Source organism: Myiozetetes cayanensis, unplaced genomic scaffold (genome assembly GCF_022539395.1).
Source record: "Myiozetetes cayanensis isolate MyiCay16 unplaced genomic scaffold, myiCay2020 scf14, whole genome shotgun sequence".
Taxonomy (NCBI): Eukaryota; Metazoa; Chordata; class Aves; order Passeriformes; family Tyrannidae; genus Myiozetetes; species Myiozetetes cayanensis.
In genome coordinates this window covers 18,063,706-18,088,257 of record NW_026087048.1, presented here as the reverse complement: position 1 = coordinate 18,088,257, position 24,552 = coordinate 18,063,706, and the positions used below count along the sequence as shown (strand labels likewise).

At 47.2% G+C, this 24,552-nt stretch overlaps 2 protein-coding genes across 5 annotated transcripts; one reads left to right on the top strand and one right to left on the bottom strand.

The window, feature by feature from the left end:
• Positions 1 to 11,043, top strand: CILP (cartilage intermediate layer protein). Of its 4 annotated transcripts, XM_050309755.1 has the most exons (10): positions 1 to 155; positions 1,694 to 1,826; positions 2,646 to 2,729; positions 3,500 to 3,580; positions 4,988 to 5,173; positions 6,286 to 6,600; positions 6,707 to 6,815; positions 7,250 to 7,407; positions 8,014 to 10,370; positions 10,525 to 11,043. In XM_050309755.1, exons 2-9 carry the CDS (start codon positions 1,760 to 1,762, stop codon positions 10,350 to 10,352), a joined length of 3,339 nt encoding a protein of 1,112 aa, XP_050165712.1. In that variant the 5' UTR covers positions 1 to 155; positions 1,694 to 1,759; the 3' UTR covers positions 10,353 to 10,370; positions 10,525 to 11,043. The 4 variants fall into 4 exon arrangements, with proteins under 4 accessions (XP_050165712.1, XP_050165713.1, XP_050165711.1 ...); XM_050309756.1 differs by having other exon boundaries at positions 3,500 to 3,553; positions 8,014 to 11,043; XM_050309754.1 differs by having other exon boundaries at positions 8,014 to 11,043.
• Positions 11,044 to 16,032: 4,989 nt separating this feature from the next.
• MTFMT (mitochondrial methionyl-tRNA formyltransferase) lies at positions 16,033 to 21,227 on the bottom strand. The gene is given in 10 exon segments (XM_050309766.1): positions 16,033 to 16,328; positions 16,330 to 16,479; positions 16,791 to 16,873; positions 17,190 to 17,271; positions 17,798 to 17,889; positions 18,435 to 18,510; positions 19,069 to 19,171; positions 19,914 to 20,036; positions 20,424 to 20,636; positions 21,110 to 21,227. Coding segments are annotated over 10 exon segments (1,083 nt in total). The 5' UTR covers positions 21,220 to 21,227; the 3' UTR covers positions 16,033 to 16,277.
• Between the last annotated feature and the right edge of the window lie 3,325 nt (positions 21,228 to 24,552).

Below are 24,552 nucleotides of genomic sequence, written 5' to 3'. Positions count from 1 at the left end.
GGTAAGCTGCAACTTTCTCCTCCTTCCCAACCGCCTGCAAATCCCTGAACCCGCAGCTGACAAGCCCTCGCCTCGCCCCCGGATCTCGGCTCGACTGGCGGCTCGGTGGCGACAGGACGGGACTCTCCTTAATTGGGGTTTCTATGATTTTTTAGGTAAGAGAAAAAACGCAACCCGACCCTGCTAAGTTTTTCCCCTCCGTGGCAGACAGTGGTTATATAATTCTGCTGTGTTATTAAAGCGCCGTAATTAACAGTGGCTGTGATTTGAAGGCGAGGTGGAAATTAATTAATGGGTAGATGAAAGCAGGGAGGCTGAAAAACATTGATGGGGATGCGGTTTCCTGCTTTCCGCTTCTCCCTTCCCCATCCCAGCTAATGCGTTTGGGGCAGGGTTACGGGGACAGCGGGAGCGGGGGACGGTGCTTTGCTCACAACAGGGCTTTTGATCTCCCGCGGCTCTGTCCCCCACCGGCTCCCTCAGCTCCGTGTCAGAGGGGGGACACAGGCAGTTCCAAACCTTCCCTGCCGCCAAAATCCAGCTGCTTGAACCCCCCCTTTCCCACCATCGCGTGTCCCGGGGACAAGAGGGACGAATCCCATCCCAAACCCAGCACTGAACGAGTCGCAGTCAGCTTCAAAAATAGGCGCCGAGTGGGAAACAGGATTAATTTTTCCTGGTTATTGTCTGGCTACGAGTTCACGGCCCCACCGTAAGCCCACAAGACACCGCTCATGTGTTGCTTGTTATTTTTGCTTGACTGAGATTTGCTGAGCCATAATCAAAGTATTTCCTAGTCCCACATTCCCCAGTCTCAGAGGGGATGGTTAGTACCCTTTACGAATAACAGGCTGTTCATATTGCCGGCTGCCCTTTGCCAAGCACATTTTATAGGGGAAACTGAGGCACTGAAAGGCTGAGGCAACATTTCCTCCACTCTGGTTCGTTAACTTTGGGTGCAGAAAAATAAAGCACCAGCTTGTGTCACTTGGGATAACACCAGCTCCATGGGTACCTTCAGAAATTAAACACCCAAATTCTTTACACCACAGGGCAAAGGGACTCACTGAAAACAAACTCTGTAGTGGCTGAGCTGGGGGAGAGTGACACAAAGCCTTAGTTCCACATCTTTGCCTGCAGGAAAAGGAAAATATTGAGCTACTTGCTCACACTTGCAGAAAAGACCTGGCTTGTGCACGGGGTTTTCCACTTTCAGAGGTGCTTAGGAGCCTTCCCTTTCCCCACGCTCTGGGATGTACTGGGATAAGATGCTATCCTCGCACTACACCCAGTTTGCAGGCAGGGGGTTAGAGTCATGGAGATGTCCCTGCTCCTGCAGGGAACAGAGTGGGGTGTCAGGGGGCCTGCGGTGCCGTGTGGGCCGTGAGGGATCCCTGCAGAAGTATTTAAGCTGTTCCAAGGCACGTTAAGGAGATGTCATTACAAAGCAGTGCTCTGCAGAATAGATTTGGGCTCAGATGTGACAGTGAGAAGCAGAGGGGATGCGAGCACAGATGTGGAGCCCCTGCTGCTTCTCCCTGGGGGAAAAAATGAGGAGCTGCTGGGGTTGGGTGGGTGGGCAGGGGTCATAAGCTGCCTCATGGCATGCTTTGAAGTGGTTCAGCTTGGGAGAAGCTCCCCAAAAGCAGCAGGACCTGGCTGAGCCTCAACACGGCTGGACTTGTCTCTGCAGGACTGGGGAAGGCGTGGGACGGCTGCAGAAACTCCAAAAAGCCCCTGGTCACCTCTGGAGACCACAATGGTCACTGTGAAAGGCTGGATCCTCCTCCTCCTCCTCCTCCTCCTGGGAGCCACATCCGTTCTAGGTGAAGGTTAAATGTTCCTATTGCGGTCCCCATGCTGTCCCTGCCAGCGCAGGCGCGTCTGTGGCACCGCTGAGCCAGCAGACACAGCCTGACATCCATGCAGGGTCCTGCTCTGGGTCAGCGTGGCATTTGCCCGGCCAAACAACTTCCAGACGAGGACTGGCTCCCATCCAGCCCCCAGCTAGTCAGCCAGGCTCAGCCAGCCTCTGGTTGACCAGGGATGAGCTCACCAGCCCACTGGCAACGCTGGGACCATCCCTGCCTGCCATCCCCAAGACCCTGTGGTGTCCAATCCTCACCCACGGGAGCCAGGCACAGGGGAGAACTGGTGCTGGGGCTTTGCTTTAAATAGGACAGTTTAAATTGCACTGGTCCCAGCAAGCACCCCAGGAACCAGCCACAACCACCAGCTCCTTTTTAGGCATGCAGGTGGCCAGCAAGTGCAGAAACCAGCCCGTGTCCCATCGTGACATCCAATCTCATCCACCTCAGGTTCGTTTCTCCCCATGCAGGGAGAGGCAGGATATATTTTATCACTCCAGCTATAAAAAGATGAATTGATCTGAGCTGTTCCAACATAGGAAGTACAAAAAAGTTTTCCTTGGGTGATAAGGGAAACTGAATGTTTTTATCACACCTGAGCTGCAGTGGTGCCTCACTTGACATCTCCTGCACTGCATCCTACGGGAGCTCTAACCAGCCACAACCCAAAGGGAAAGCAGTAATGCTGAGCATAAGGATGCCCAGTCCTTTAAATCTAATTAATAGATTTTATCCTATGCAATAATCTAATTTATTCTTTCATTTATCCACCCTTAGGACAAAGGATTCTGAAACCAGCCCTCAGCAGGGTCCAGATAGGACAAAAAACCTTCAGCCCGTTGGTAATGCTCAGCTTGGAGAGTAAGTTAATTCCCACTTTAGGTGGATTTCCCTTGCTGGGACAATTTTCCCAACAATTTACAACCAAACAATCTCATTTGGGTAGACGAGGACATTTAGGGTTAGAATCATTCTATGATTCTATGATTTAAGCAATGGAATAAATGTTAATCATCCGTGACCTCCTGTAGGGTTTTGGCTATCACTGACACGCTGTTGGCTCCTCTCCTGGAAAAGGGAAGGTCAATGTGTGACCACAGCCCCAGCTCCTGTGGGAGGCATGCAGGGCTGGGAGGGTGAGAAGAGCCCAGGGATGGGCCAGCACATGCTCTGACTTGCCTTTCCCCTGCCCAGTCTGTCCCCACGACCAGGGCAGTCTGTGACACCACTCCTTTAGAATTAAAGCCTGTGGGGCATTAATTACCTGCAGAGCCCACTCTGCTCATTAATTCCTGGGAGATGCCTTAACCACTCAATCTTTACCACCCAGTGCTTGCAATTTAAATTCCAGTGGGTACTGAAAGAGCTGGACATACTGATGCCATATCTGAAGGATTCATGTCCCAGCCTTTTGTCTGGCTCCCAGCAGCTCTCTTAGCCACTGGGAAGAATCAAAGCACCAAAACCCCAGACTCCCAGAGGTCCCCTTCACTTGCTGAAAAGTATTTTTAGGAAAGCTACCAGGAGAACTGTTTTCCCCTCACAGTGGGTGGCACAGGGCAGTGGTGCTGAGGCTGGCTCCATGACTGGCAAACCCTGCCCAGACCACCCCCAATGTCCTCTGCCCGCAGGTACGAGGAGCAGCTCTCGCCGGGGAGACCCGACCTTCACCTACGTCAGACGCAGTAGGTTCCTGCCGGCGGTGCCATGGGGTATCCCTGTCCTTGCTCCCCACATCCCTGCCAGAGCTCTGTGCCTCAGCTTCTCCCTCTTCTTCCACTTTCCACTTTTTCTGCTGTTGAGGTGCCACACAGAGCCGTACAATGCTTTTCCTCCACTGCACTCCCCTCTTCATATCCTATTATTGACAGCCCCGCAGATTAAAGCAGTTGATCCCAAATGAGCTTAGGATCTTGCTGGGACCCAACTTTAACCTGCTGCACGTTAAATTTTTGCTAGGGCAAAGCACAATCAGGCATTTATCCATGGGATGGGATCATGTTCCCAAGCCCACCTCCTCCTGCTTCCCTCAGATCGCTAAATAAGGTCATGGATGTGCTAGTCGGGGTGCTGAACTGGAGATGCTGATGTGCCAACAAAATAAAAAACTTGCCCATCTAAGCCAAGCACTCACTCTAAACCAGACATGCTGCTCCTATAGCTACTCTCATTTAAAGGGTCTTTTACACCCACCTGCTTTGTTTTTGGCCATCACTATAGGAAAAGTCCACCCTGTGCCTGTCTGCCTTTCTAGGAAATAACCCAACCTGCTTTGTTACAGATTGGGTGGAAGAGTAGGTACAGGAGATGACACAGCACACATCTCCAAGAAACCCCATTTTTAGAAACTTTAGTCACAAGCTCATCCTCACAAACATTATTAGAACATTGTCATTTAAAAACAAGCCCAAACCACAGACTTGGAATGGATCTCATCCGTTCAAAGAAGCTTAAATTAATAACATCTAGTAGCCCCGTTAAAGAAATCCCTTTAAAAATCTAACCCCATTTTAAGCTCTCAAATGTGTTTTGCAAACTCTCTCTGTGCTTTACCGATCAGCTGGCCCCTGACGTGCTCAGGCTGCTCAGTAGCATCTTAGGCTTCTGGTTTGCACACAGTAACAGTGGTGCTCACAATAGGACACAGGCTGCCCCTACAGAAAACATATGTTGAAGTTTGGTTAAAGACATTCAACATGGTCATACCACAAATTTTACCCCTTTTTTTTTTTTTTTTCCTATTTAACCACATTTGAAACACAGGCGAGTGTTGCACTTCAGACAGCATCGAAATGACAATGTGTGTTTGATTTCCTCTAAGCCAAAGTTATTCAACGCTAAGCATGAGCTGCCTGCACTTTGCTCCCCTCGAGTTTATCTTAATCATCCTGAATTTGGTAGCCTGCAGGGAATTAAGCCAGAAGCCTTCAGATGCCTTCTTATGCTTTACTTCCCAGCTCCCTGAAATGCTTTGAGTTTGTTTAATCCATGTGGTGCATAATATCCAAATGTACAGTCTGAGCTATGCAGAAGCTGCTAAGAAAGCAACTGCCCATTTTTTTGGGGGCAGCTGTACGTGTAATGTGCGTCTCAGTAACACACCACTGATGTTATTCAAGGTCCACTGGTGCAAGATTCAAAAAGGTTTTTGTCTCCATGGTCGAAATGGAGCGAGTGCTCAGCAAAGTGTGGCCAAACCGGGGTGCAGAAGCGTACCAGATCCTGCCTAGCTGAGCGCTTCTGGGGCGTGCACTGTAATGAAGCAACTGAGGAAGGGCGGCTCTGCATTGGACATGTTTGCTCAGGTGCTCCTATAACCTCACTTACGGGCAGGGGAGGATGTCCTGGTCTCACCAGCACAAAGGCGCTGTGTTCCCCTCGCTGTCGTTTTGCCATCTTTCCCTCCTTTGCCAGAATTCTGGGATTCCCAAGCGAGGCTGGAGAACAGAACACAGGGAGTTTATAGCCAAATAGCAAGATAACAGGGGGATCCAGATATGGGGAATCATCAGGGACTCACAAAGATCTTGGCAATATGGAAAAAAATCCCATTAATCTCATTATAACAGCAACTCTCAGGGTGGAGTCAGCAATTGCAGGCAGATGCCTTCTCCAGGAAGGAGAAGTGGTGGGAATATCAACTGCCACAACCCCTGCTGAAGGGGCTTGTAATCAATTATATTATTCTTATAACCCCCTTTTAACAAATAATTCTGAAAACAGTTGGTGTTTTCTGCGGGAAAGTTATTTCAGGTTTTTCCCTGATTTCCTACATTTATTTCCAGCTTTGAAAGAAATTATCAGGTAGTTGCTGTACAGGGATGGTCTGTGATTATAAAATGAATGACCTGAGCCTTGGGAGGAGACAGATTATTATTTAGGATTAATCACTATAGGTAATGAATATGTTTCAGAATCACTGGGAGACCAATTGTTAAACCCATTGGGTAATGCTCACTTGGCACTTACCCCATGTCCTGCCCAAGCCAGGATACCACTGAATAAGGGGAGACAGCTTTTGGGATAGACCACAGTCACGACTCTTGGGCATGAGCTGGTAACAGAAACCTAGAAAGTTTAAGGCATTTGGATTTGTAATTTTGCCAGAGTTGAGCTAAGAGCTCACAATGCTGAGCTGGATTCAAATTTCTCCAAAATTCAGCCCTTTGGGGAAGGTAAATAACAGTTCCTAGCTGTAATTATATCCACGTGGCTGCTTTCTACTAATTGTCAGGTTCAGAATGACATCGTCCCTGCATTTCTAATGCACAGCTGTGGATAATCAGGAAAAATATGTTTTGGATACAAGTTATTCCTTACGCAGTATCTGCCTTATTGCATCTAAATTAAAAGCAGACGCGAGACCGTGCTGTGAGTGTTGTGGGGCTGTTTTTTGACCTGCCTGCCTCTCCTCCAGGCTGCAACATCACCTGCCCCATGGGCCATGTCAACGCTGACTGTGACTCCTGCATGTGTGAGGATGCCACTCTGCACGGAGAGGTGTCTCTCGAGGATGGGTCGCCCGCTGCCGATGCCCGGGTCTACCTGCAAGCCAAGAAACTCAAGCTGCTGACAATGGCCGATAACAGAGGCATGTTTAGGATCCCAGGGATTTGTCCTGATGGTAAAAACACCCTGAAAATAAAGAAAGCCAAATATGCAACCGCGACCTTCACCGTGCCCGAGAGCACCCGGAGAAACCTGGCGATCCAAGTGCAGCTGCACCGATCAGGTAGCCACAGAGAGGGGGGATGCAGGAGGCTTTATGCAGTAATTAGAAATAAACTGTGATTTTAGGAGGGGAAGAGTAATGAGATGGCCTTGTCCTTGTCCTGCAGGCAAACCCTACGTTTTCAGGAGCCCTGAGGACAAGGCCAGGAGAGCGGGACAGAGCGTGTCGTTCTGCTGCGATGCCCGTGGGAGCCCAGCCCCTGACCGCTACCTCTGGTAAGGAACTCGAGTTTGATCTGCCAGAAGTCTTAGCTGACCCACGGATTCCAGTTTTGTCTCCTTACCTTCTCCATAAGGTATAAACCAGCTGAATATGCTGAGAACTGATTGCTGCAAGTGATGGCTTCCTCGAGGCATGCAGAGCAATGTCATCTGCTGAGGGATCACTGGAAAAGCACACCAAAGAAAAGAGTTTAAAAACCTCAGCAGAAAGACTGGCAGCTCTGCCTGCCTGCCAGCTGCCCAGCAGCCACATCTCAGTACTGCTAGGGAAAGGAGAATAATTTTTAGGTGATGCCACATAAGCCACCTAAAAGCAGGGAAACTGAGGTAGAAGGTCTGGCAAAACCTGCATTGCAGGATGCAGGATTGGGCCATCGCTCTGCTCCAGCCAGGCAGTCAGACTCTGTCCCCTTAACTGTTCCTGGCAGGTACCACAATGGCTCACTGCTGGATCCCTCCTTGTACAAATATAAAAACAACCTGATTCTGAAGAACCTGAAGAGAGAACAGTCAGGAGAGTATTTCTGCAAGGCCAGCAGCGCCGGGGGGTCAGCCAAGTCCCAGGTTGCCAAGCTGGATGTCATAGGTAAGAGAAAATGTGCCTGATGCTCTCTCCAAGCAGCTGGGGAGGCGTCGGTGTGCAGGAACCAGAAACTGTGATACAGCTGGGAAAGAAAAGTCACAGGAAAAATACTTGGGTTTGTTTCATGCATCCACTTGCAGATAAGCTTGTGTGAGCTGGTTATGAACCAGATGCTCCCTACAAACCAGAGCTCTGGATTGCAGGTGACCTGCCAAGCTCAATCTGCTGCTTTCAGCAGGTTCCTCACTGTAGTTGCTGCCTGACATGGGAATATTTCTGTTTGTTTAGGGGTCTTTTAAAACCTTAGGACACATTTTATTCTGGTCATAGTCAAAAAGCCAGGCAGCAGCAGAATATGCAGATGGTTGGAGGGCCATGGTGGGTAAGGAGGAGCTGGGATGCTTCCTGCAAACAGCTCTTAATCAGGAACCTAAAGCTAAAGCTGAGCTACCTGCTTCACTGAAACCAGGCCAGATGAATTCAGCTAACCAGAATCCTGCAAAAACCTCACTTTTATTAGGAGCAACGTTTAGCTCAAAGGGTTTCAGACCATGTAACAATGTCTGTACAACTATTTCACGCTGCTCATTAAGAAATCCTATTCAACAGGAAGAGAAGAGGCAGCCTGCAACCCCAAGCCCCAAAGCCACCTCATCAGACTTCCTCACGACTGCTTCCAAAAAGCAACAGACTCCTTCTACTACGATGTGGGCAAGTGCCCAACAAAGACCTGTGTGGGGAAGCTGGATAAGGGACTCCGGTGTAAGGACAACGTCTCCTACTGCTGTGGGGTGTCCAAAATGGAAACCAGGGACATATCCTGCAACGGGTACACGCTCCCCACTAAAGTCATCGTGGAATGTGGCTGCAAAAAATGCACCGAGACCAAAATAATGGTTCGAGGCAGAGCCACAGCAGCAGATAATGGAGAGCCACTCAGGTTTGGCCACATCTACATGGGGAACAAGAGAGTGAGTATGACTGGCTACAAGGGAACCTTCTCTGTCCACGTCCCAGCAGACATGGAGAGACTGGTTCTAACTTTTGTGGATCGGCTGCAGAAGTTTGTGAACACAACAAAAGTTCTGCCCTTCAAGGAAAATGGAGGTGCTGTGTTCCATGAGATCAAGCTACTGAGAAAGAAACCTCCTGTTACACTGGAATCCACTGAGACCAACGTGATCTCTCTGGGAGAAATGGAAGAAGATGATCCAATTGCTGAATTAGAAATTCCTCCCAACGCATTTTATAGGAAAAACGGAGAGGCCTACAGAGGCAAAGTGAAAGCCAGCGTGACGTTCCTGGACCCAAGGAACATCTCCACAGCCCCCGTGACACAAAGTGACCTGAACTTTGTAGACGAGGAAGGAGATGTGTTTCCACTCCGCACGTACGGCATGTTTTCCGTGGACTTCACTGATGAGCGGGGCACCGAGTCCCTGAACGCAGAAGACGTGAAGGTTCATTTGGATGCCGCTCAGGTCAAGATGCCAGAGCACCTGCAGGAGATGAAGCTTTGGTCCCTGAACCCAGAGACAGGGCTGTGGGAGGAAGAAGGGGACTTCAACATCCAGAGGAGCAGACGGCGCAAAAGGGAGGAGAGAACTTTTTTGGTTGGGAACATGGAGATCAAAGAAAGGCGGCTTTTTAACCTGGATGTCCCGGAGAGCAGACGGTGCTACGTCAAAGTCCGAGCCTACAGAAGTGAGAGGTTCCTGCAAAGTGAGCAGATCCAAGGGGTTGTGATTTCTATTATAAATATGGAGCCAGAACCAGGGTTCTCCTCCAACCCCAGAGCGTGGGGCCGTTTTGACAGTGTGGTCACTGGTCCCAATGGTGCTTGTGTGCCCGCCTTCTGCGATGAGCAAAACCCCGAGGCCTATGGAGCTTATATCTTGGCAAGCATGGGGGGCGAAGAGCTTGAAGCTGTGCCCTCTGCTCCCAAACTCAACCCTGCTGCTATTGGGGTCCCACAGCCGTACCTCAACAAGCTCAACTACAGGAGGACAGACCACGAGGACTCCAACACTAAGAAAACAGCATTCAGCATTAACATGGCCAAGCCAAGCCCCAATTCCCCAGAAGAGAACAACGGCCCTATTTATGCCTACGAGAATATTAGCGAGTGCGAGGAAGCTCCTCACAGCGCTGCGCACTTCAGGTTTTACAGGATAGAGGGAGACCGGTACGACTTCAACACCGTTCCCTTCAGTGAAGACGACCTCATGAGCTGGACCGACGACTACCTGGCATGGTGGCCCAAGCCCATGGAATTCAGGGCCTGCTACATTAAAGTGAAAATAAACGGACCCCAGGAGGTGAACGTGAGATCTCGTAACATGGGTGGGACGCACCCGCGCACCATTGGCCGGCTCTACGGGATCAGGGACGTCCGCAGCATCCGCGACCCACAGCGGCAGGACGTGTCGGCGGCCTGCGTGGAGTTCAAGTGCAGCGGAATGCTCTTCGACCAGGACCGCGTGGACCGCACGCTCGTCAAGGTGGTGCCGCAGGGCAGCTGCCGCCGAGTGAGCGTCAACAGCATGCTCCACGAGTACCTGGTGAACCACCTGCCCATGGCCACCAACAACGACACCAGTGAGTACACCATGCTGGCGCCCCTCGACCCGCTAGGGCACAACTACGGCATCTACACCGTCACCGACCAAGACCCCAGGATCGCCAAGGAAATCGCCCTGGGCAGGTGTTTCGACGGCTCATCTGACGGCACCTCCAGAACCATGAAGAGCGATGTGGGCGTCGGGTTGACTTTCACCTGTTCGGAGAGGAGCGCAGCGGAGCAAAGCATCTTCCAGTCTCAGAGGAACTCGGGCCAGCAGTCCATAGTGATTCAGCCAGGGCAGAGACCCGCGTACCAGAGGCCACCAGCAAGCCGCCGGAACAACCAAGGCAGGATCCCTATGAGAGGTCAACGTCCCGTCTCCTAGAGCTGTAGAGGAGCATTGGTAAAGTCACTCACGCTCAGTTAAATATGATTTGAAAGTAACATCAACCTGCTAATAGCCTAACTGAAAGCTGGTAGGTGTCGTTGTTTGTGAGACGTAATTAAGGTGCCACTTTTGTTTTTTTGTTTGTTTTTTTTTTTCCCCCCCTCACCAGAAAGACATCAGGCAAAAATTGGGGGCCAGCAGCGGTAGTGAGTTCATGTCTTCTTAAATGCATCCACAAAAATCTTCTTTCTGCCTGACATTAAACAGCTTCACATGATAGCCTAAAGGGAAGACTAAACACATGATCCAATTAAGTCACGTACATAAAACATTCTTCTGTTCTGCAGCTGCAGACTTTGCCAGCCCAAGTACCTGTACAGTAGTTGGTAACATGAAAAGGAATAAACTGATTTCCTCATACTGAATTCAACTGCAAGGTTTCGTACTTGAAATGTAAGTATTTTATTTATTACTAGCTTGTTTTAGAATGACTGTATTCAAGCTAAACTATCGGCAGCTGCATTTCTAAGAACTCATATGCTCAATAGGACAGAGAAGCCATGTGGATTTGTAGGCTCCACGTGGATAAAGCTAGAGTTTTCTCTTGCTTCTTGCATTATTTGACAAGAAAAGCCATGCTCTACGATAGGGTAGGTTAATAAAAAAAGTAATTTTGTAACTCTGACAATGCCGTGTCACTTCTGTGTTTGAAATGCCCAAGTAAATAAACCACATGTAGAGCAGAGCAAGGAATAACCTGCAGGATTCCACCTTTCTGTTCACAAACAGGTCACAGCTTTATCAGTGTGTGAGGCTGATCCTGGGTATGGGTGAGGGGTTTGGTGGGTGCCTGGTGCCCCCCCAGGTCCAGGGTTTGGCCATGGCATGCTGCAGTCAGGGAATCTGTGCCCAGCTTGAGACATGGAGAGTCAGCAGCACTGCTGGGAGAAGCAGAGCAGTAGGTCTGGGCAGGGATGAATCAAGGAATGAAACAAGATGGAGGGAAAAGAGGGTTGGGAATCTGTGCTTTAAGGATTATAGGAAACCAGGTAATATAGAGTAGGGCTGGGTGAAGAGACAGGGAGAAGACAGGCTTCCCTCACACTCAGCAGCAGGACACTGCTGGGCAAGAAGCTGTCCTTAGCTGAAGGTACAGCTGGCCACAGCAGGGGTCAGGGAGTGATCCCTCTCCAAATGACCTATTAAATTTCCCTCACTACTTCTAGAGCAACAAGGACCTCACCAGTACAGAAGACATCCTGTGCTTGTTTACTGCCAAACATTGGCAATAAATTTTTGGGGTACAGACAAACCAGCAAGCCTCCAACACCGAAATTCCCACTGAGAGAGATCACAAATAGGTAGGCAGTGCTACTGGGTGTAAACTGGGATTCAAACACGTTTCCCTCTTCTCCCAATCCCCCTCCTATGGATATGAAGGTCTATGCTGTCACACCTACAGCCCATCAAGGGCATGGGGAATCTTTCAGTAGCATTTAGCAAGCTTCAGAACAGGTTCACAGGTCTGACACAGGGCAGCCTGAAGTATGCTTAAACAGGTAAAAAAAAAAAAAATCCCTAACAATCCAGGTTTTTAGGCAAATTGACAGTTATCAAAGAGAAGCAGAAAAGGAAGAGCTGTGGGATACTCTGGCACATCCTCTTCATACCAGTCAATTTAGACTCTGTGTGTTTTCTTTTGTGTCTAGTCTGCTGCAAGGGCTTGGCTCGAGCCGGAGCCAAGGCAGCCAGTGGGGAGCATTAGCTTGGACCTTCCCACAGAGCTCTTGGCTTGCACAGAGAAATGTCTCTTCCCTCTGCTCCCCTCCTCCTCTGCAGACAGACAGCCAAAACCCAAACTTAGTTTCATCACTTTGAGGGTGAAGTAACACAAAATGACTTCTACAGACCAACCCAGGAGATAAATGGATGAAAGCAGGCTGGGGAGATGATCCCTGTGCCGCATGTGGGCTCGCCAGTCAAACACAGCAGAGTGCAGGGCTCTTCCTCCTGGGGAGAGATGCCTATTCAACAGCACTGAAACAGTCACAGCCCTGGAACAGCCAGGAGCTCTCCAAATTTCCCCAGACTGTCCCCCTCTGCAGCTTAGCACTGACTTGGAGGAACAAACTAATCTATGCACTCACTGAGTCCCTGAGCTCTCCGAGGCTCCTGGCAGAGTGTGCTGGACACAGAGCAAGACAGAGGTTTCAAACACGAGTGCTCAAGCACTACCAACAGAAAACAACCTTGGTCCCACAAGCACCACTCAGTGCTAACACTTCACCATCATTCCAAATACATTAAGCAAGTTTATACAGGAGGAAAGCTGCACCAAGTCCCAGAGTCCCCCACTCACACAGGTTTTATGCTGCAGTTCAATGTCAGTTCTGACTTCTCCAGCCTGTGTTTATGGTCAGTGTACAGCAATGTCCTTTCTGCAACCTGAAACCTAACCCACACTCCCACATATCAAAGGAGAGGATCAGCTGGAGGAATGCAGGGAGGCTGGGACTCAGCTCCTCCCTCGGCCTTAGCCTTTGGACCACCAACCTTGAGGAACAGGGGTAAGCAGGAGACCTGGCTCCTAAACGGCAGCAGGTTTGTGGCTGATGGCAAAGCATCTTCCATTAAGGTCACTTAGTTTCCAACCCCTCAGATAAATCCTGTGACCTATCCCTCCCTCCTGTTTCTAAAAAAGGGAAACCAGTGCTTCCCAGAAGCTATCAGGATGTCAGCAGTTAGGATAAACAAAAGGCGAGATGTTCTTGTCTAGCCTCAACTTTCAAAATTATTTGGGGATCTTGCATGTAACTTTACAAAAAGACTCGAGCATTCCTCTGATTAGTCACTTACATTTTTGTTTGTAATTCATTCAGAGAACAGGAATAAAAAGGTTTCCTAGGAAGCAGAGTGGGAAGGTTATGGAACACGAAACAGATGCATCTAACTGTGAGTCACCAGCATCCTAGGAAATATCACTCCCTCTAACACTTGTTTGAAATCCATGATGAAATCAACCCTATCCAACACCAGGACCCTTCTGGTGCCCAAACATTTTGCAGTTCTGCCAGTAATTTGGCCTCAGTGATGTTAAACTGAGCCATGGTAGATGCTGGGTCTGTGAATACCTCTGCTACTTTCCCTCTGTCCCCTGAGAGGAGAACAGCTGTTTTATTTTGCTAGGATCCCCTTCCACTGGCCAGGGTGCCTGTACTCGACCTCAGCAGCGGCACTGGGGATTGAATCACCGTGTCTTGTGTTCCAGAGTCAACCCTGACATGTTATTCCACACCTCATCAGTGAAAGCCCCATTTTTGTGTTGTCTGTTCTGCAAAAATAATCAGATTTTCATTACCTACTGAGTCAAATCCCAGCAGAGCCAGGTGAAAGCAAAGTTTCCAAAGAGACATTTTGGCTAACAGCTGCCTGGGGAACACCAATTCCCTTTAAAGCTTTCCCCACTGCACCAAAAATAGCACACCAAAGATTTCCTCCATAAAAAATTAAATTAATCTTACCTTCTTTTGCACAACTGGGGTGAAGTTGCACATATTCAGAGCTAAGATATAAAGTGTTAAGCGACACAGAACTGTCCAATCTTTTATAGCTTCTTGTGTAGAAAGCAAGAGAAGCCTTGAAGCAAACTGCAGAGATCAAAAGATTAAGTTACAAGTACAGGTACCCTGGCTGCAATGTGGTTTAGACATTACTTGCTATTAAACAACTCACTGAAGACATTCTGTACCAGATTTTCACCATCTTCTGTCCAGCTGACCTGGGATTTTGCCCAAAAGAGAGGCAGCGAGCTCCATCTACAGGGATCCTGGGTACATGCCACCTCGAGCTTCCCAAAAACGCAGGGAAACTCCTCCCTGTTGCTCCGAGCTTTAGTGAGAACTGGAATTGCTGCCTGCCAGCAAGGACTGACAGCAATAGGTCTCACACGAGGCTCCATCGAAAACTGACAACAAAATATACACACAGAGATCAAAGAACTTTTAAAGAATTTTCCTCAAGTCATTCACAGGAACAAAGTGGTTGATTTAAAGAGTTTGGTTATTTAAAAGCTTTTAATCTTGACTTTTGTGGCTGAACTTCAGACACTGTATTCTTTCTGTGGGAGTTACACCTCACTGTTCATTTTGCTCAGGTCACAAATCAATCACAATTCATTCTCCAGTGCCTGGGGACCTGGGACATTAGAAAAGTTAGGTCCTAAAATACTGAAATTGTTGAGTCCCAGTTAACTGAAATACTTCTCATAAAATTCTTTATCATTAGTGTTTAAAATTATCTCTAAACTGTGGTGGTGGGTTTTTGGGTGGGATTTTATTTTGGTAGACTCATTTCTCTGCTCATTCAGCTTCTGACACAATCCATGTCTGAGGCCAAAGCCCCATCATGCAGCTGATTAGTGTCAAAAACCTGTCTGTGGGGAAAGGGCTTTAGAAAAAAACATTCTTATCCTCAGCAAACATTGAATATTTGAATTCCAGTGATGGCTTTGAATGTTCTTTAAAAACAACTGATGAAAAATTCCCAGAAGCTCCAGCAGGGAAAACACAAGGCAAGCAGCCACGCAGTTATGACCAGTGATGTAGTAAACCACAGAAAACTCCCAAACCATCGCTTTCCCCAAAACCACAAAAAACTCACCCACCCACCTTTCTATTGGCATAAGGCAGTAAAAAACCTGTCAGACAGATCTAAACAGAGTAAAAGCAAAATGACTCCACAACCTTCACTTGCAAGGAGTGGGCAGGAGCAAAACACAAAAATACATCATTTGCTCGGAAATTAACTTGCCAGATTTGGATCTTCTGCGGCACAAACTGCACCGAGTCTGCAGCCAGAGCTAACAGGAGTTCTCCACAGGAGCCTGACTTCCACCTTGCTGCTGTTTCCAGTTTGTGACTCTGATTCATAGGCTTGGATTTCTTGGAGGACCGTGTGTTTTGGAAAACCTGTCAGAGGCAGATTAATGTCGGACCAATGGCAATTAGAGAAAAATACAGCAGCATCTGCTTTAACAGATGCTTCTTGAGAAACATTTTAATCCTTGTGATGTAACACATTCTTCTAGATTTTTTTGCTTTTACTTCAGTAGAACTCGGAAAAAAACAGGAAAAAGTTGAGCAAATAACATCAGAGCAGCTCCTAAGATGTGGCCAGTCTTCATTTTGCTGTTATCCTCGCAGTGCTACCTTAATTCTAAGACAAGAAACTTCAAAAGAGCCACCAATTTTGGGGTTCTTCACATGAAATACTCTTATACATGTCATTAACCAAAGGCTGAGGGAAAGCCTGGATTAGATTAATTCCTCATCATGGAGAAAGTATCACAGTAGAACCTAAACTTTCTGGATGGATGGCACACAAATATTAAATGGGGTATACCCTAAGATATATGAAAACAGAAAGGAGAAGGAAGAAAATAATCATGGACAGGAAAAGATTCTCTAGACCTTCACAGCTAAGCTATTCATCTCAATGTGGGGATACAAAGGGAGTTTCAGGGTCCACAAGAAAATCAAACTAGACAGTCTAAGTCTCAGTGAGCACTAAACTCTGAATTAGAGAAGCATCGGGCTTTAATATTTGCAGATCAAAGTAACCATGCAAAACTTATCCCTGAGGAAGATTATACCAAAAGTCCCCAAACAGAAATTGCAAATGTTGTATAAAAATAAATTTATTTCTCAACAGTGGAAATGGGGATTTTATTCACCATCTTCAGCATTCAGAGACTCTCTTCCTTCATGGGGAAAGAGGAGTATCATCAGGAAGCCACGACGTAAATGTGTAGATGACAGTAGTATCAAACACTCAAGGAAGAAACCCCTGAATTAAGCTGAAAGTTATAGGTGGGCTTTGAAATATTTTATATTTCTATTAACTTACAGACATTTTAAAACACATCTATTGCTTTATATCCTGTGCCAATATTCCCCTCTCTCTCAGAGTCTTTTTTTGCCGTGCTAAGTTTGAGTGTTCGAAATCTGCATTCCCGATGAACTGTCCGTGGATTCTGTTGGAACCAGGAGTGCATATATCCATTGTAGAAGTCAACTGCTGTAAGCTTCTTCTTTAATATGACTGTTCTGATTCCAACCCAGCCTTCCTAGAAATAAAACCAAACAAAAAGGGCATAAGTTTCTTCCATGTTTTAAAATTATCTTTAGCTCTCACTGGCTGGCTTACAGAATACATTTTATTTAATGTCATCAGGTTTACAAGTCAAACTCTTGCTTGCAAGTGCAAAGCCTGTTAGTGGAAATTAAAGGTTTAAGGTAACAAACGAAAAGTCATGTGCTAATCTAAACTAGTAGAGACAATAACAGTGGACAATTAAAACAAAAGTTATGCAACACACAAATACTAAAAACCCTCATCTTTGGGGCAGTGAATATAAAACAAAGGGGAAAAGCCTACCTTGCATCGAACTATCAGTGTTTGGGACACTTTATGGAACAGCAGTGAACCAGGAACAGCTTCACAGTCATTTATTGTTTGATCTAAAAACAAAGCAAGATCATCCTGCATTTTTACGCCAACAAGCACAGAGAAAGTTTGAAACAATTCTGTCTCTTTGAAGCATGATAACAATCTTGAGTCAATATTTTGCTCAAAAATATTTTATTGTATTCTGTGTTTTATTATAACCAAATGAGCAGGAAGAATCAGAACAGTCACTCTCTGGCACTGCATCTGATCCATGAACATTCACTAACTCTGTTTGCTCTGGCACACCCCTCAGCCCACATGGCGCTCACATTCCTGCAGAAAATGGTTATAAAACGTAACTTAACAGATTAATTTAAAAGTAAATACCAGCAAAACCAGGGATATCATCCACTTCCACAAAATCCAGAAGTTTAACAGTAGTGTCCTTCCAGAGTGTCTGCAAAGGAAACTGGAAACAGAAGCAGATGACACAGTGAGAATATATTCACAATTTCCAGGCAGCTGACTAGTTGAGGTTTTTTTTTTTCTCAAGCAAAATACCTGTGATAATATTATATATATGTCTAAATAGAAGACTTTCCTTGTTCTTCCTCATCTCTAACCATCAGCACATGCAGGACTGAGTTAAGCAATTAGCTAAAACAGCCCTTTCATTGCAGCTGTTTGCGCTGTTTGCTCTCATGCAGAGATGTCACTGCAGTGTTTTAAACACTCCCAAACACATCAGGGGAAATCTCAGAGCTAAGGGAACAATATAAAATTACTGAGCTGATTTCACACTTGGCATCAAGTTCACGAGAGTTTTCCTTCACATTCAGTCCACCTTCAATGCTAAACTACCAGGATTTTAAAACATGCTGGGTTACAGAGGCTAAAATAACTAAACTTGAGGTTTAGTCATCAGTTAAAATATCTACACCAATCTCAGCCATGCTAGAGGTCAGAAAAGGGTTCAAAAAAATCCACTGTCTTACCATACTTCCTATTGCACGATGCAGCTGAATTATTTGTGTAGCTGTTTGCTCCTCCCATTTTATACAACTCTTTGCTATAGAGATTTTAGGAGCTAAAGGGGGAAAAGAAATTTAGGAGATTTAATAGTTTGTTTTGCATCTTTTTGCAAAAACAAACAGCTGTGCCACTTTACCCTATTTTAAACCTCAGTTTATCCTGACCAATGGCAGGTTTACCATCCAGCCACAGGTACCTCAGACAACAACTGGAGAAAAGATTCTGTAAAAACCTCAATTTGGATTATTTATATTTTATTCTCAGTTGTTCTCTTATTTATCCATTGAACTGCAAACTGACAACATGTTCACAAACACAGCTGTAACCTTTTTGTCTGCATTACAACCATGAAGAATAACAAACTCAGATTTTGTGACATCACCACTGATTTTGATATTGTACAAGCCACTCTGAAAAAACAAACTCAATGCAGTAAGTCTGGAGATCTCTGAGGCATTTTTAAGCCAGAGAAGGCAGTGAAGAGACCATACTGAGAAAGGAATCTAAAAAAAAATACAACCCAGCACAGCAGGAAACTTAGTTTTCCAGCTGATAAAAGAAAAAAATGAACAAGTCCCATTAAATAGGATGTGTACCTACCAAATGTTACTCCTTCTTTTGGCTGCTCCTTTTTGTTTTTTAAGCTTTCAGGCAAGTTTTTCAGAACTGCCAACAGCTGCAAAATTAAATTTTGAACAGGGTATTGGCCAAGCTAAGTTTAAGCAATAACAAAGTAAAATCTCAACTTTTCAATAGTGAAACTTTCTTGTGAGCTTTTAGAAAACTGGGTAAGTATATAAGAAGTATATAAGACTTGTATCATACACACAGATACACTAAAGGCATCCTTCCCACTGAATTACAACTGAAAAACACAAGTATTTTTTAATGGATTATATCCTCTCAGATATTTATTCCAGAACAGGACAGAAGCTAATTATTCAGATGAAAAAGTAGACATTCACTTCAATGAAAGAAGAACTTGCACTGTTTCCATACACAACACTTGTGTTCTTCACTGAATAGAAGCAGAACAGCAACACCCAGGACCAACAGCAACAGCTGATCACAGACCACTCAGCTCTCAGCAAGGCAAAGTGCTGACAAACACCAAGTTTCAGATCATTCTCCTTTTAAAGTCGCAGTTAACTCAGAACAAGATTGCTAAGAATTCTGTTTGCACATGTTCAAAGGGAGGTACTAATCAGAAGTGCCAGAGCTGGCAGGACTTTACCATGTTTGCACCCAGCTTTGCCAACATCCCTTCCAGCTCCTGTGCTGTACAGCGGGGAGGAACAGCGACCTCTTCCTGCTTAATGATTGGACCTACATCAAACCTGCAAGGAAGGAAACCTGTGAGTTTACTGGAGGAGCTGAAACTCAGTTAGTTCAAAACCCTACACTCAGTGCATTAACTCAGTTACTAATCACCCTTTTTTGCCCTCTGAAAGTATTTTCCACACGTCATTTCACATTATCAGATGTTTGATTCACAAGGCAACACAGGGAAGAGAGTACCAGATCTGTCTCAGCAGAAACAACCTGAAGTACCCAGATGACATTTTTTTTGCACTTTCCTAAGATCTATAATCAGACAAGCATGTGAGAAAGAGAGGATAACTGGGATAATGTGTTTTCACAAGCCTTTTAAGCCAGGGTTTGGGCTGAAACTAAACCATATAAACTGTCTCATGCCTAGACAGGCAATTGTTTGTCCTCTGTTCACTTACAGATAGTTGCAGGTGACTCTGAAGTCTGAAAACCAGACCTTTTATGTCCTGTCATACCAAGTCTATTGACAGAGCTGTGTGACTGTTCTGTCTGCTCCCTGTAACAATGCTAAGAATTAGAGAACAGGCCTGGAGTGCAAATTACACAACTCACTAAAATACTGTATTTATGACAAATCTCATATGGTCAGGTGAACATTTCTAAGTGTTTCCAACTTTAATATTATACACACACATTAAATAATAGTCATGATATAGATCGAGTTAAATTATTACTTCAGTGGTGATGTTCGAAAGTCCTGAGAGGCAACAACAGCAGTGAGTTTCTTGGAAAGCACGTCAGACCTACCTTTTTGGTCTTATTTCCATAATTGTCACCCCAGTCACCTTATCACCATGGAGCACCGTGTGGACTATGGGTGCAGGACCGCGCCACCGTGGGAGACAGCTGGGATGGACATTCAGCACACCACTGAAATGAAATAATTCAGAGTTAGAATAGGAACAAATATACATATCTTTATGTATATTTGAAGCATACATTAATGGGTGTGCAAGGAATATCAGAGTGCAACTACTTAAAGAATTCTCTGCTCAGACCACGTGAAGTGTTACTGCCTTAAATATACACCTAAAAGAAAATTCACACTCTATAAGCTTCAGCTTCTCAGCAAACACAGAAAGAGAGATGAGAGGAATAAAGGTAAACACATTCTGCTGAACATTTGCATAAATTTACATCAATGCGTTAAAGGACAATGAACCTCACATCCCAGGCAAGCTGACCTCACCTGCTACAAGTCACAGGTGCTGACTCAAAAGCAGAGCACAGTGACAGGTGTCCTGCCCGCTCACTTACTATGGGAACTGCAGAATCAGGTCCTCGCTCAGGAGGCGGCCGAACGATGCCACCACGCCCACATCGAAGTGCCCCGCGGGCCCCGTGTGCGGCCACTCGTGCACGGGCAGCTGGAGCTCCCGGGCACAGCTCCTCACGGGCAGGTCCCCGGGCAGGCGGGACGGCAGGGTCACCACCTCCAGCCGGGACACGAGCGCGTCCTCGCTGGGCTCCCTGGGTGGGGGACAAGGAGATGAAGGCCTTGTAAATGTAGTGCAAGGGAGAGGCGAGGGCTGGGTCACCTCCACGCCACGCTGTGCCCCAGTGCCCTTCCACAGCACCTGCCCCTCCACCTCCCACCCCCTCCTTGGTGCCCCTTCCCTGACCCTGCCCTCAGCCCCCTCACCACCCTTCAGTCCCAGACCTCCTCACGAACCCCCACGGGCTCTGTGATGCTGGCCCATCGACCGAATAACGCCGCCGCGTCCATGTGCCACCCTCAGACTCCTTCCCCTCCTCTTCCCTACCACCCTCTGCCCAACCCACGGTCCCGACCCCTCCTCATCCCTCAGTGACCCCTGAGTCCTGTCACCGGCTCATGTCCCCTCCCTCAGCGTTCAGCCCTCCCTCACCCTCCACAGCCCCTCAGGCTCCGCGCCCCTCAGACCCCGACTCCCCCCCTCATGTCCCCGCTCCGGCGGCGGTACCCGGCGGCCCGCAGCGCTCGCAGGGCGGTGACGGCGAAGCGGTCGGTGCCGAAGAACAGGACCCGCCATGGCGGCCGCCCGGCCCAGGCGCGCAGCAGCCGGGCCCGCATCGCGGGGCTCCCCGCGCGCAGCGATGACGAGCCGGGACCCGCCCCGGGGCGGGGCCGCCCCTCAGCGCTGAGGGATTCCCGGCGGCGGCGGCTGCGAATCCTGCGGGATTGGGGTATCCCGGCCTGCGAGGGACACGCCGGGATCGTGGGGTCCCGCTCCTGGCCCTGCGCAGGACACCCCAGCATATTGTCCAAACGGTTCTTGAGCTCGGGCTCGGTGCTGTGAGCACTGCCCTGGGGAGCCTCTTTCGGTGCCCGACCACACTCTGGGTGAAAACACTCCTCCTGACATCCAGCCTAAACACCGTCCCCCCCGACTCAGCTTCATGCCGTTTCCTCGGGTCCTGTCACTGAACAGATCGGTCCCTGCACTGCTCCTCGTGAGGATGTTGGAGACCCCCATGAGGTCGCCCCTCGAGTCTCCTCCAGGCTGAACAAGCCAAGTGGCCTCAGCCGCTCCTCGTGTGGCTTCCCTTCCAGACCCTTCACCGTCCTGGTGGCTCTCCTTTGGATGCTCTCCAATAGTTTAATGTCTTTTCTATATTTTGATGCCCCCAGGACTCAAGGTGAGGCCGTGCCAGCGCAGAGCAGAGCGAGACAATCACCTCACTGCCCCAGTGATGCTCTGCCTGATGCCCCCCAGGACACGGTGTGCCCTCCTGGCTGCCAGGGCACTGCTGACTCATGGCCAACTGGACCACCAGGACTGCCCTGTCTCAGGTGCAGGATCTGACACTTGCCCTTGTTAAACCTCCTACTGTAGAATCGTAGAATCATAGAATGTTAGGGGGTTGGAATGGATCTCATTAATGCATATAAATATCTCAAAGGTGGGTGCCAACTGTCTCAGACTCCTTTCCATAATTCCCAGTGATAGGATGAGGAGCAATGGCCATAAACGAAAACACAGTAAGTTCCACCTCAACATGAGGAAGAACTTCTTTACGTTGAAGGTGGCAGAGCACTGGAACGGGCTGCCCAGGAAGGGCATGGAGTCTCTCTCTGGAGACATCCTGAACCCACCTGGACATGTTCCTGCATCACCTGCTCCAGGTGACCCTGCCTTGGCAGAGGGGTTGGACTGGATGATCTCCAGAGGTCCCTTCCAACCCTGACATCTCTGTGATTCTGTGATCATGGTGTGGGGTGGTGGGGCTGTCAGGGCAGCCCTCAGTGCCTGTGTTGCTCTGACAGCTCCGGCCCCCTCAGTGTCAGTGATTCCAAGTGGTGTCACCATGGCCACGGCCCTGTAACCCTGACCATGAATTGTCTGCGCTGCCTCAGTGCAAAGATAACGTGGAAAAACATTGTGGGCAGAAAGGGGTGTTGACCCCGCAGCCACTGCTCTGACAGCGCTTGAAAAGCTGATTTAATTGTCTGCCCCCATGGACAGCTTCGTTTTAACAGTGACAATAACTCAAAGAATGTTTTCTTGTAAACTATGGGGTCAGAATCACCACTTAAAGAACTGTCTTCTCCCATAACATAAGTATGAAAATATTTTATTATTCTGCTAAGAACATTCTTTCCCCTCATGGGAAGATGGTTTATTTGTGTAGCTTTTAATGTAAATCACATACACAGATTCCCTTGTGCATCTAAATCACAGTTTATCCTACAGTCTTTGCAACTAGCAATTTCTGCAGCAGGGAGTGTGAGAATCTGGAAATGTTTCCTATATGCCAGTGAAAACATGTAAATTAATTGGAAAATGAATAGAAGAATTTTATGTTGGATACACGAGGGAAGGATCAAAAAGGAAAGTGAAATTTTGTGCCACACTAAGCAATTCATTCCCTTTTTCATTATGGTTTTCTTCTCTCAGACATTGAGGATGCCACTATTTTCAGTGGTAGAAACACAAGAAAACTAATGAGAAAGGGCTGTTACATGTTAGAAAAAAAATGAGCCAGGTCATTCTAACTGAGGTTCTTCCATTCCTGCACACCAAAAAAAGGAGAATATGCTACCAGCATGTAAAAATCAGTTGCTCAAAAGAACTTATAATTTTCTATTACTTTGGAAGTCCCATAGAAATCCTCAGCTCGGTTGTGTGCAGGACACCCTTCAACTCCACAATTCCAGCTACCTCATCTCAGTGCATGGGTGAAAGGTAAAAATAAATAAAAATAGAAACAAGAGGGTAGCTGAAAAATTTGACCACATAATATCTCAGATGCTGGAAAATACTCCTGGCTTCCAGGGCCATGCTGAGCAGTCACTGCCTGGAAGGCTGGAAGGAGATGTCCTGTGTGGTGACAGCAAATACCAGTTCTCTGAGGTGTTGGGTGAAGGCCTTGATTTATTACCAGCACTTCAGAAAGGCCAGAGATGGGACATGTGTGTCTGGATGGCCCAAATGCCACCCAAAATCTGGGAGTCTGAACCCAGAATCCAGCTGCTGCTGGGTGTTCATTTCCAGGTATCAGCACCATGTGTGGAGCTTCACTTGCTGCTCCTCCAGGACTTAAACCCTGGTGATGGATCCTCACCTCTGGCAGTAGTTAAGGCTCCTGGAAATACTGTAACTCCATGCTGAACTTTTGCCAGATTTACACATGAAGTAATTAAAGTTTCATTTGTAGTGAGTTTATGAGGTGGACTTAAATTCCCCCCAGTACACTTTCTCCCAAGTGATTCATCCTCAGCTCTGATACCACTGCACAGTTCAAACAGATTATGCCTGTTTTATGCCTTGGACACAGTGTACATGTATTTTAACTGAAGATTTATCTTGATAATAAATTTTTTTCAGAATGAAAGCAATTATCTGTTTGTTTCACCAAAAAAAAAATTAAAACATTCTGGCTTTTCTGCTGCATTTGAACTCTGCTTTTGTACATGGAAAGGAAAAAAAAAACCAAACCAGCTCTGAAGGTTTAGTTATTCTGTAACCAGGCATTTCAGGTCAAAGACACTGAAGAGGTCAAAACAGATAAGCAAAATTAAAACACCAAGGTCAGACAAGCTCTTCCCAAGAACAGTGAAGACAAATCCGAGGAGGAAGCAGAACACAAATCAACATCTTATCTCCACTTTACTTGCTGGCCAAGACACTGAAAGTGTCTCCAAGAAGTAAAAAGATATCTCCCATTAACCAGTGTCAGGAGAGACACAAAACCAAACACTCCCAGCCTTGCTGAAGACGTTTCTCCTGAAAGCATTCACGGTTCTCTGGAAAAGGAGGGGATTTCTGGGCACAAGAGCCAACTCCAACCAGTGGGAAACATTTTATTTCCGTGTACATCGCGCTGAGTCCAGCTCAGCCACTTCCCTGCATCCTGCTGCTGTTTTTGGGGGGTTATCATGGGTGGAAGAGGAGCTGCTGTGCTG

Coding starts and splice junctions, on each gene's coding strand:
- CILP (XM_050309755.1), top strand. CDS start 1,760: ATGGTCACTGTGAAAGGCTGGATCCTCCTCCTCCTCCTCCTCCTCCTG. Junction 5,174..6,285: donor CATTGGACATGTTTGCTCAG/GTGCTCCTATAA, acceptor CCTCTCCTCCAG/GCTGCAACATCACCTGCCCC. Junction 7,408..8,013: donor TGCCAAGCTGGATGTCATAG/GTAAGAGAAAAT, acceptor CCTATTCAACAG/GAAGAGAAGAGGCAGCCTGC.